This window comes from Salvia splendens, chromosome 8 (genome assembly GCF_004379255.2).
Source record: "Salvia splendens isolate huo1 chromosome 8, SspV2, whole genome shotgun sequence".
Taxonomy (NCBI): domain Eukaryota; kingdom Viridiplantae; phylum Streptophyta; class Magnoliopsida; order Lamiales; family Lamiaceae; genus Salvia; species Salvia splendens.
The window spans coordinates 29,118,432-29,131,094 of record NC_056039.1 but is presented as its reverse complement, the minus strand read 5'-3'; the positions used below and the strand labels follow the sequence as shown (position 1 = coordinate 29,131,094).

At 41.6% G+C, this 12,663-nt stretch overlaps 1 protein-coding gene across 1 annotated transcript; it reads right to left on the bottom strand.

The window, feature by feature from the left end:
• Positions 1 to 7,177: 7,177 nt before the first annotated feature.
• LOC121745275 (tRNA wybutosine-synthesizing protein 2/3/4-like) lies at positions 7,178 to 12,663 on the bottom strand. Its single transcript, XM_042139115.1, has 9 exons — positions 11,803 to 12,663; positions 10,874 to 11,258; positions 9,460 to 10,599; positions 9,216 to 9,345; positions 8,617 to 8,852; positions 8,359 to 8,494; positions 8,032 to 8,108; positions 7,562 to 7,668; positions 7,178 to 7,456 (listed from the first exon to the last, which is right to left on the bottom strand). The coding sequence occupies exons 1-9, from the start codon at positions 12,605 to 12,607 to the stop codon at positions 7,362 to 7,364; spliced, it is 3,111 nt and encodes a 1,036-aa protein (XP_041995049.1). The 5' UTR covers positions 12,608 to 12,663; the 3' UTR covers positions 7,178 to 7,361.

Below are 12,663 nucleotides of genomic sequence, written 5' to 3'. Positions count from 1 at the left end.
ATATCATGGTCTCGTGCGTTTGAAGTTGCGTGGGGGTCATAGATGACCTATCGGTCATATTGAGAGATTGAAGATGAGAATGGAGATGAGAGAATGATGATAAGAATTGTGTAGTTTGATGTGAATTTTTAGGAGTGAAATTGGGGGTATTTATAGATGAAAGTGTGTATTTTTGGGGTAAAAAAAATTAAAAAAAATTAAAAAGTGGAAAAAACGGTTATAAACGAATATAATTTTTTTGGGAAGTGAATTTTTTTTTATCGGTTTTTTTAATTAAAAACCGATTTTTTTTAAAAAAAATTAATTTAAACACAACGGCTATGCCGTTGACGAATGAGGGCGCGCCACGTCAGCTGCTCGCTGGCACGGCGCTGCTCGATGCATCGAGCAGCGCCGTGCCAGCGGCGCGAGCACAGCGACGGCGGGTGGCGTCCGTGCCAGCGGCGCGAACCGCCGTGGCGACAGACGCCACCGTTGTGGATGCTCTAAGCCATCCCGCGCGAGCGCAGCGACGGCGGGTAGCGTCCGTACCGGCGGCGCGAACCGCCGTGGCGACGGACGCCACCGTTGTGGATGCTCTAAGCCATCCCTCTTCTCTCTCTAGCTACTGGACCTCCACAACAACAGTGCAAGTAATGTGTACGCAAATGTATGGAGTAATTCGTAGAGAGAGAAAACAGAGTGAGTGATTAGAAACAGTGGTGCTACTGTATCCATGTAATCATGCATAGTCTATGTAAAGATTCGTAAATTTGTAATTTTTGTAGTAGGAGGAGTATGAAATTATCAATAATGGTGTTCTAGAAAACAGTGTAAAAAATGTTCATCTACATTCAACCTCAAATGTTTTACTTTTACCATTTGCCTTACTTTTACATAACAAAATTATACAATTGTGATGCTGACGAACTACTGCAGATCATTGTTGCAAGTGATGAACTGATTCAGATTATTTTGTATGACAGACATAAGAACTGATGATAAATTGATACTCCATCCATCATCCTAAAAAGTAGTACTCCCTCCGTCCCGCACTACTCGCACTTATTTCCTTTTTGGGCGTCCCAAGTTACTTGCACTCTTTTCATTTTTAGTAAAAAAATTCACCTACAGCCGTCATTTTTTACTTTCCTATACACTCATTCCTTAATCTCCGAGCCGAAAAGGAAATGAGCGAGTAGCCCGGGACGGAGGGAGTATAAAATTTTTTCTTTTATTCAATTCCTAAAAAAGTTTAGAAATTCTTTTCGCTCCGAAGTGGGACCATCATTACATCGCATCAAAGTTACCTCAATTTATTACTCATGTACATCAAGTTATTTACAACCTATACCACCACTAAAATATTAATATAATAATGGTGATGATGATCACCTACTACATCTCCTATACTACACACATAATACAGAAAAACTTTTGAGTCATGCTCAAAACAAATGCCTCTCCTACCTTGACAGAGAAAGCGAGAGTAAAATGTTAAAGAGAAAAAACTTTTGTCAAATAAGGAAATGACTCAATTACCTTAATACAATCCAAAAATGAATACAACTCAACTATTATAGGACGAAAGAGTATTAAGTTTTTCAAACTTATGCCTTCGTCTTCATCCATCAGCATGATAGTCATTGTTTCTCCACTTTTACCTCGGCAGTTTTTATTTTTCGATTCATTTCAACCCTTTTTCTTATTCAATATCCTATCATTTAGTCTTTACTAGTTCAAAGTATATGTGATGGACCGGAGATAGTTTTGAAAATTTTGAAAAAATTTAGAAGTAGAGAAAAAAAACATTTCAGGCCATCCACAATGATGTTCCTATACCGTTCCTATATCGTTCCTTAAACCACTATTTGAGGGCCCCACTGTACTTTTTTACTCCATTCCTTAACTAAGGAACAGAACCTGCAACCCTCCGTTCCTTAACCGTTCCTTAAATTACTATTCATTCAATTTCATTTTTTTTATTTCCAACCCAATTCAATTTAAATAAACACACTTTATTAAAAAAACAAACACACTTTATTAAAAAACACACAACATTAAAAAAAATTTAAACTTTTAGAAAAATAAAAAGCACACAATTAAAATCCTAAATAAATAAAAAGCACACAATTAAAATCCTAAAAAAATAAAAGTACACAATTTTAATAATTTCATCCGCCAAAATTTGCCCAAATGTGCTCAATTAGATCCTGTTGGAGTTGAGTGTGGGCACTAGAATCGCGTGTCCTTGCACGAATAGATAACCGTTCTTGTATAGACGGATGCGCTCCACTTCGAGGCGGACTACTTGCGGTTGAGCTTCCGGGGGATTCGTCGTCGAACCAATTTCCCGCCTCGGGTCCTTCGTCTTGGACAATCATGTTGTGCAAGATTATGCACGTATACATGATGTCGACCATGTTTTCCATGAACCACGTACGAGCCGGGGCTTTGATGATGTTGAAGCGCGCTTGGAGAACCTCGAACGCCCTCTCCACATCCTTGCGAGCAGCCTCCTGCTTCTGCGCAAAAAGAGCCTGCTTTGGGTTCGCAGACCCACTGCACGTCTTCACGAAGGTAGGCCACTTCGGGTAGATGCCATCGGCGAGATAGTACCCCATTTTATAAAGCCGGTTGTTGGCGACGAAGTTGATGGTCGGCGCTTTACCATCCAAAACTTCGGTCAAGAGGTCGGACTGGTGGAGCACGTTTACGTCGTTGTTCGACCCGGGGACCCCGAAGTACGCGTGCCAGATCCAAAGGCGGTAGTCGGCAACGGCCTCAAGTATAACGGTTGGGTGGGTGCCTTTGTGGCCGCTCGTGTAGGACCCATTCCACGCCACCGGGCAATTCTTCCATTGCCAGTGCATGCAATCAACGCTGCCGAGCATCCCGGGAAATCCGTGCACTGTTTCGTGAAGGTCGAGCAGGAACTGACAATCGGTCGTGCTTGGCCTCCGGAGAAATTCATCGGTGAAGGCTGCCCGGACGCCTTTGCAGAATTTGAGCAAGCACATTCGCCCAGTGCTGTCTCCGATGTGGAGGTATTCGTCGAACATGTCGGCCGTTTGTCCAGTCGCAAGCTGGCGGATTGCTGCAGTACATTTCTGCAGCGTCGTGTGGCTGGGACGGCCGACCGCGTCGTACCCTTCCTGGAGAAATAAAGGTTTCCCCATGCGGAAACGGCGACGGAAGTACGTATCTCCCCAAACCGGGTTATCGCAGAAGTAGTCGCGTACTAACCTTGCAGCGGCTTCCTCCCGGTTACGCTGGATGTACGTACGGGAGCGTCGTTGGGGCGGCGCGGCTTCTTCGGCCTCCCGTCGTCGATCTTCTTCAAGTGATTGTTGCAATATTTGACGCATTTGTTCAAAAGGATCCATTAGTTTGATTAAATTTGGGAGAAGGAAAGCAGAGTTGATTTGAGATGAAAATTGGGGTGGAAATAGAGAGGAATAGATGTGTGTTTGTGATTGAAATGAGTATGAAATAGGAGTATTTATAGAGTAAATAAATAAATAAAAAAAATACAAAACGGATATAAAAAAACGGTCACATTACCGTTGCAAATTTTTTTTTTTTTTATATTCGAATTTTTAAAAATAAAATTGAATTATTGCGTCACCGGGACGAAGCCCACTCGCGTGGCAGCGAGTGGGCTTCACGCGTCGAATGGGAGGCCGCCACGTCGCCTCGGCGCGTGGCGGAACGTTTCGTTCCGCGTTCCTCCGGAACGGAACGCGGCACGGCATAGGAACGGCATGGGCACGGAATGGCGACAGAACGAAGCCCGCAAAGCGTGCCGCCGCGGAACCGTTCCACCGCAACGGCACAGCGTTGTGGGTGCCCTAAGCCCTTCACCACTTCTATGTTCGCGAGTGATATTCTAATCTGCCTATACAATGGTAGAGCGCGTCATACCTGTACATATCATTGCCTTTGACAATACAAAACAGTTTGAAATTTAAAGTTATCACATCAATAGTAAATCCTAAAAAATCCTTATCAACCCTCAATTTTCATGTTCTTGGGTATCCGCACTGGTGCGGATGTCCCGGCGGACATCCCCTCGGACTTTTCGAAAACACCTCCTACCACGTCATAAGGACATCCACTGCACAGTGACGGACACCCCCAAGGACATCCCGACGGACTTCCCACAATAATAAAAATTCACAAATTCACCAAATTAAACAATTTACGGAATTAAACAATTTAAGAAATTAAAATTTCGACACAAATACGGAGAAATTGCAACCAGTTTATTTAAAAAAAACATACATAGTACAAAAAACATACATAATTATTATAAAAAATTACATAGTTAAAAAAAACCACCATCTCACTCCTCGGATTCCCCGCTGCCAGTACCCTCGTCGTCCCGTCAGTAGCCCCCTTGTCGCCACTCTCCGCCATGTCTCCCAACCCCAAATCGCGCCGCATACTATTGATGATATCCTTCAGCGACGACCTGTAATGGCAATCAGTCGATGTCCGCCATTCAACCATTGCACGTAACAGGGTTTCATGTTGCGCGACACGGGCGAGTGAGGAGAGCTCGGGATCGTTTTGGGTAGGAGTTGCCAATTGGGCCTCGGCAGACCCGCTGGCGCTTCCACTCGCCATCCTCGCCGTGAACTTTTGCCCCACCGGGCGACGGCGGCGGGCCGACGATGAAGGTGTGGGGAACTCTGCCTCGGCGGGGGGAGTTCGTGGGAACCAGCACTGCTATTGTACTCCTCGGAGGCGCTGATCTTCTTCCGCTTCGGCCAGCCAGATTCAACACCCACAGTAAACTTGGCCGAAGTCTGCACCACAAGATACACATCCCAATATTTGAATTCCCCGAAGCCCGCCGCAGCGTCTTTGAACTGTTGGTGAGACAGAAGCTTCACATCCTCGGCAGACATGCCGCTGGTTGTCGAGCGAAGGTTGTTTGTGTAAATACCGGCGAATCGGCTAAGCTGCCTCTTCAGCCGCTCCCACTGTTTCTGGCATTGCTCTCCGTTGTGAGGCTTCCCCCTGGCGGTTTGAATTGGAGGTAGTTTTGGCTAATGCGCCACCACATCCTGTCGATATGCTGGTTAGCCCCGATATATGGATCCTCCACTATACTGATCCACGCCTTCGCAAGCGCGATGCACTCCTCTGTGCTCCAGACGGTCCTCTTTTTCCAGCTGGATCCCTCCCCCCCTCAGCGGCCCCCGCCTCACCATCGTACCCCTGCCGCAGGCGAGGTAGTGCGCCGTCCCATGCCCCTCCCTCTCATTGTCCTCCCCTCCTCGCTGTCACCATTGGTGCGTCTGTGGGAGAATCCCTGATAGGAGATAGCCCCAACTCCTCCATCGAGAACGTCTCATTACCAGTAAACTAAGTCTCGAGAGGAGTACTTCCGTCGACAGTAAATCCATATAGGGGCGATAGACATTGTCCACCGGTGATTGGGGGACCCCATGCATCATCCCCGGCATTCCATGCATCATCCCCGGCATTGGGGCATCATCCCATACCAAGGCGGGTATATGTTGTAGTACCCGGGCATCATCCCCGCCGTCATTTGGGGTTGGGGCATCATCGCCGCCATTCCGGACATCGTGGAGGACATTGGGGTACTTCCGCCAACGGGAAAGATCGGTCTCTGTGACTCGCTCGTGGCGGGGGAATCACTATCGTGGTGCTCCATTTATCTTCGAAAGAAAAGTATTTAGAGAGAGGGAGATACTCGTTAATACAAGTGGGGCGAATGAAATGAAATTTAACGAGCCGTATTTATAGAATTTTTTAAAAAAATAAAATAATCAGAACGTCCGCGCGGACGTCTGTAGGTCAACGCAATGGCGGACGTCCCGGGAACGCCGCGGAACTCGGTGTCAGCAGTAGACGTCCGTATCCGCGTCACCTTTGCACAATAGCAGACGTCCCGCGCGGACGTCAGGCACGCCGGTCGGACGTCCGCCGGGACGGGTGCCATTGCGGATGCTCTTAGTATTTATAAAATGTGATTTGATTTAAAGAAAGAAAAAGCAAACCCATCTCTCTCCCACGCATACATACAAACTTAATGTTCATATTCTTAATATTAGATGGATGTGGAACTAAGCTTCGTGTTCGGAAGAGATTCAAATCAAAAGTCGTGATTGAATTATATATTTATAGATGCATAAGTGGTTTAGAGATCTTCTTAATCAAGTACATATTCAGACATAAAATCCAAGAAAAGCAAGTACTAATGTTTTACAATAGAATATAGAGAACTACGCAAATGGTCTATAAACTATATATTTCGTACGCAAACTGTCTCTGAACTTTAAAAATATCATGGATGGTTCTTGAACTAGTGTATAATCATATTTATAGTACTTTTTCACTATTTATCACAATTTTGCACAAAAAATACTCCTAAGACATGGATGGCACTTTTGGACTTTCATATCTAGCCTCGAGGTACTGTATATGATATTTTTTCTATCTATCTCTTGAATATTGTATATAATATTTTCTTATAATTTGAGTACATGAAATGATATTTTTCATTCACTTTTTAATCACTTTATATCAGTTCTCTTTCACTTTTTAATCACTTTATATCAGTTCTCTCTCTCTAAAATTTTTAGAAAGTAAAATATTAAAATAAAAAATACTATGAAATTTATAAATATTTTAATTATAAAAATTAAAATTTTAAATTTAATTATTAAAATAATTTGTATAATTTTGATGTGACTCAATTATATTTTAATATTAAAAATTTCAGATTAATTTTTAACTGAAATTTTTAATATTACAAAAACAATCAAAACTAAATTTAGCAACAAATTATTTTGATAATTCAATTTATATAAGAATTTCATAATTTTTTTATTTTAATTTTTACTTTATAATAGTTTAAGAGAAATAGAAAGAACGAAAATTTGACATAAAGTGAAGCAAAAAATATAATTTTAGGTATTCAAACTATAAGAAAATATAAATTCATATCCAATACTAAAGAGAAATAGAAAAAATATCATATCCAATACGTAGATATAAAAGTTAAAAAAATTGCCCCCATACCTTGAGGAATATATTTGGTGCAAAATTATGATTAATAGTGAAAAAGTATCATGAATGTGATTACACCTAAGTTCAGGAACCACCCATGATAATTTTGAAGTTCAGGGATCGTTTACGTATAGAATGCATAGTTCAGAGACCATTTACTCTAGAATATAAAACCATTACAATAAATGAACGCACAGAACCATTAATCATTTGTATTGACTATCATATCATCTTTGTTCAACGGGAATAAAGAATGAAAAAGTTTCTCAGCAACAGTAATGGCGGATACAATGACTTAACCACGAATCTTCATTATATACCTCGACTGCAGCTGCGTCCTATCTGCACCTCACATCTACCACAAGATGGCGAATACGAGGAGCATACCATTTTACTCTTTCAACGTGCTCGACCGACACTTCCCACAAACGACCTGCAGGTAAAGCCATATTGAGTTGCAAGTAAGTGGAGTTTGCACGTTTTTATCAGTTTTGTTTCTAGAGAGTTTTATGTACTTGTGGTTGGTGGATCAGATTACCTTGTGATTTCGAAATCTCAGAGATCATTTCGACGACATGGTTTGTCCATTGACCCTCCTCCGTATCCTTCACATTCTCATGGACATGTAGCACCCCACCCTCATCCCTGCAATTTTAATGTTGCATGAAAACTTGGAAGATTAACATTTGGATAGTCAATCTAGTTTGACAATCGAGATCTTTTTTGTCTTCAAAATCCAAGAACACTGAAAACTTTGTATGGTGCAATATATGCATGCAGACTCAAGTCAAGATATGTTTTCCCACAGGCACAGCTAATAAAACAATCCTCCTAAAAGACATATTCGACTGCAAAGAGGGTTTCAGGGAAGAATAGGCTCTTACCCGTTTCGTGTGAGATTAATATGTAAAAAAGTTCAAGAAACACATATATAGCTTTCAAAACTAGGAATCTTTATAATGCTGCAGGATAAATAATCGCAATCATTATCAAATTCAGATATGTTACCTTAAGGCCGTGACAGCAGTTTCCCAACTACATTCACTTGACGGTATGAGACCAAGACAGACTCGATGAGCAACTCCCTGTATATGAAAATTTTTGTTAATAGAAGTATAGTAAAAGCACAGCCAATCAACAGCTATAATATGATGCATATTTCTTATTTGGTGGCTCAGTTGGTCAGTTGGGGGGGGGGGACAGCTCAAAATTATCTGTAAATGAGATTGTCTTCAAGAGCAAAGTGCCACGAAATGAGACCCCTTCAATTAGTTTTGACATATGAAAACAAGATCAAGGAAACCAATGTAGCACTGCAGGATAGAATTGTCATACTTTAGGAGCTGTAACTCTATTATCGCCTTCCAGTACAACACAGCGATCAGCCACAGAATTAGCGCAGAGGTTGCGATGGAGTGCCTCTATAGCATGTGGATTCCACTCACAAGCATAAACCATTTTGGCATTTGCCCTGATAGTCGTGACATATGAATGAATGCAGATAATCAATTAAAATGGAGACTGATAGAATAGGTTTACAAAACCAAATGAATTTAAATGTTGAGCCAAAGAGGATTTCAGGAAATAGCACACCTCACAAGGAACGGAAGTACAAAATACCCTATGCCAGCAAACAAATCTACAACCACTTGATCTCTACAGTCGAGATGGGCCATCCGCAGCTTCTCAGAAAGATTTCCCCAAGAGAACATACACTTTGTGGCATCAAAAGAATAAAGTATGCCATTTTCACGGTGATCAACCCAGCCATCATCTCCAACAAGAATCTCCAACTTACTATCTCTTGTTCCTGTTTGCGCAATCCGGCCCTAAATATCATCAACAGACTCCATCAGCAGACAGCCCTTTGATTAAGGCTTCAGATAGAACTCGGGAAATATTAATAAAAAAGCAAAATGCAGATCTGAGTAGAAGAAAATAGGTCAAAATATAGTAGCATCCAAATGCAGTAGCACAATTGTTTTTCAGGGAGAAAATAAAGCCTTGCCATTAATTATATTAACACCGTGCCATTCAAGCTCAACAGGGAATTTCAACAACTAATTAAAGTTCCAAAAGCGTCTACCCAGATTTCATTTTCTTTTTGTGAGTCGAAATAAAAATGCAACATATCTTTCAAAGCGAAGAATCATGTAGATTCTATAAAAGATAAGAGAAGTTTCAGATCTTACTTGCCGTGCAAGACGTTGAGCCCCCAGAGTACGTGCAACAAGAGGCCAAAGCTCCCCTCCAATTGAATTCCACACTTCATCTTTGAATGATGTAACAGGAAGCACAATAATATCCCCTAGCCGCTCCCATCTGCCAAAATACAAAAGACTCTAACTCAGGAATTTATGGGAACTTACACCAACGTAAAATAATGTTAGTTTATAATAACATCACAGAAACAACAGATATCACATATAAGACCACCTTGAGGGCAACTGTTCTATGAGATTGGCTGGCAGACCAGCATTTTCTAACAAAGTGGCTACGAATTCCTTCAAAATTTTGAAAGGAGAATTAGGAGTTTTCTTGACTTTGATAACTTCATCCACCTTCTTGGTCGCACCACATGACATAAGAAGATCCAGAGCAGCTGAGCTGGAGATGTCTTTCAACATAATTTGCCAGAAAGTTGGCTTTGAAAGCTGATCAGCTGGCAGCCCAAGTTTATCAGCTATGCCCTGGTTATCTCCTGATACTCTGCAGAATTCTTTGGTAACAGGAAAACAGATATGCGAGCCTCCCTCCTGGGAGTAAACCTTCCTTTCAAGATCCAACCAACTAAATTTTTTTAGTACATCCTTTGCCAGTTTTGCATACTGCTTTTCTAGCTGAAGAACACAAGGGGTAGGTACCTCTTCACTATCTACCCTCAGTTCTTCAAACTCAGAATTTAGGTTAGTACACCCATTAACTTTTTCTTTACTTATAGACTGAGAATGTAGAAAGGCAACACCCTTCTCTCCATTTTCTGTAGGCTCTGAATTATCACAAGCGGACATCAACTGAAGCAGGTTGATCTTCATAGGTACACTGAACTTCGTCCCAAATGCATAACAAGAAGCCCCGCCACCAATTATTATTAGATGATCACCGATCACATTTATTGTACTTCGAACAAATAGGCTTGCTTCGGCAGTCTTTATGACTATCTTCTTCCAGCGTTCTGATTGAAGGTCGAGTAAGAACAATTCTTGGTGCTCGGTGACAGGGCATCCTCCAAAAATACCAATAAAATTTAGATAACCAAACATCAAGTGTGAAAACCTTGCCTTTGGTGACTGCCCAATTGTCTTTAGCTTACTCCATAGACTTCTATGTACATCAAAAGTGTAAAGATCCCTAAGAGCTTTGTCTCCATCATATCCACCAAAAATAAATAGCTTAGACCCATTTGCATCCATTGAGTGTGAATGTCGGGGACCAGGAAAGTCTCCATGGGATTGTATCTCTGACCACTCAGAGGTAAGAGTGTCGAGGACATAAATAGACGATAAGACTGAATTATCATGGATTCCACCAAAGACATATATTTTAGAACCAACAACAGCAGCTGAATGCCGGTGCCTAAACACAGAAAAAAAAATTTAAACTTTCAAAGCAGCTGAGTTTAATTTGACCTACAAACAATGAAGTCATCATATATAGAATGCTGCTGAGGAGAACATTTAGTAAATGGAATGGACTATTCATATGAATAAAAAATATAAAGTTACCCCAGTTACAAAGAAAGATTTTTTAACAGTGATGCCCCAATCAAGATGGACGTGTCAAAAGGAGAAAAACATGGATATTTTAACAAACTGAGTACCTTTAGAAGCAAGAATCATTTAACCAATACCTTGGAGGAAACAAACTAACAGAGCATGGCAAAAGCTTCCACTCTTTCCTTGGCAGATGAAATACCCAAACATCGTTCAGGATATTCATGGGGTCAGCCCTACCTCCAATTACATATATGGAATCTCCTACTAGGGAAGATGTGTGACCAAGCCGAGGGGAAGGGGCTCCAGAAGCAGCAATTACCTCCACACATCCAGATTCGATATCAAATATCAAAAGATCATTTCGACGTGCATGTCTTCCAATACCTCCAAAGCCACCAAAAATAATAATCTTCTTTTGGCTCAAAGGACAAGAAGAGTGACCCCACAAGAAGAGTCTCTCAACAGGTTCACCAACTACTTCAATAACAGAGAGATCAAGGCCAAAAACATTCTCTGGTCCTGTCAATTATATAAACATTTAAACCCCTGACACATTAAGGGAAAGCAGTCCTGCAACCAGACATTTATCAGTTGGCCACACTTCTGTTCAATAGCCAAATAAGTTTATAATTATGGTGGAAGACAATATTACAGTATTTTAATAGAATCTAGCTAAAGCATGTTAACGTATGTGCATGTAAATTCATACTAAGTGGAACTTGATAATTGATTGCCAGTACAAAATACAAAATCTATATGTGAAAATGCTTCTACAGCAAATTGCATGTCTCCTGTTCGATTATATTTGCATATATGTAAGTCTTACTCTTACAGCAAGTTATGATGCTCAATTCTTTTCCTGAAAATCATGGATTTACAAAAATAGTAATACCAATGCTAATAACAATCAAAATGTATCTCTAAAGATATCTGCACACTGATCAAACACCAATAACATGACGGGCTAACAAATTAACATAGTTTCAATGGCAGATCAAACATGGAGCGTTAACCATCATATGCAAATTATTCCTAAACAATTGATTTTGTGTTCAGCAATTACCATTCTCAGCATTGCGATCATATATGCTTTCAGACCCCAACTGTCCCTCCAAGATATCCATTTCACCCACCTCAAAACTCTCCAAAACTTCAATTTTTTTAGCCTCGGGATAGGCTTCTTCACCATTTATAATTAGTTTACAATCTGCCTCAATCTCACTTCCCAGAAATCCATTCTCCCTGAGCTTATCATGAAAATGATCAGTCCTCTTCCTGTTAGTCCCCATCTTCTCATTAGCTATATCAACAAGATACTCTACATACTCAGGGGTCACCATAAGCTTGTGTGCGCTTCCCAGAGGCACTTCCATCCGTATCGAGCATCGTATAGCAATTATCGTTCTCTTACTTACACTCGTAATGCCGCTCTCTCGGAAACCACAAGCAATAGCAAGAGAAACCAAAGACTGAGCCGCCTCCACACTCACACACTCCACGGCGATTATCAATGGCTCAAACCTGAAGACAATGCTCTGGTCGTCGATTGCATCGGGGAGAGGCGGCTGAGAAGGAAATAGTAAGGCGGAGACGGAAGAGGGGTGAACTGGTTCGTGAGACAAGAGTAGCCAGGAGCCGCCCCTTGCCTTCTTCTTGGGTGCGGAGGGAGAGAGGATTGGCTGAGAGAGGATGGAGATGCGGCCGGAGCAAGAGCTAGTCGTGAAGTAAGAGGGGTGGGAGTTGATGGAGAGTAAGAGCGGGATGATCGGCGCGTCTATGGTGCCTTTAGGCGATTTATCTGGTGCATCCGAGTTCATGGCCGCAAGGGCCGCGCTCTTCCTCTTCTCAAACTCCATTTTCTTCGACATTCGGCGGCGTTTGATTCGGAGGGTTTTGGATTTGGGGTTTTAGGTGTTTTTTATGT

Excerpts from the sequence above, each read along its gene's own strand:
- LOC121745275 (XM_042139115.1), bottom strand. The coding sequence starts at position 12,607 with ATGTCGAAGAAAATGGAGTTTGAGAAGAGGAAGAGCGCGGCCCTTGCG. Across the intron at positions 8,109-8,358 it reads ATAGAGTTACAGCTCCTAAA|GGAGTTGCTCATCGAGTCTG; the intron begins GTATGACAATTC and ends TTTCATATACAG. Across the intron at positions 7,669-8,031 it reads ACTGCTGTCACGGCCTTAAG|GGATGAGGGTGGGGTGCTAC; the intron begins GTAACATATCTG and ends TTAAAATTGCAG.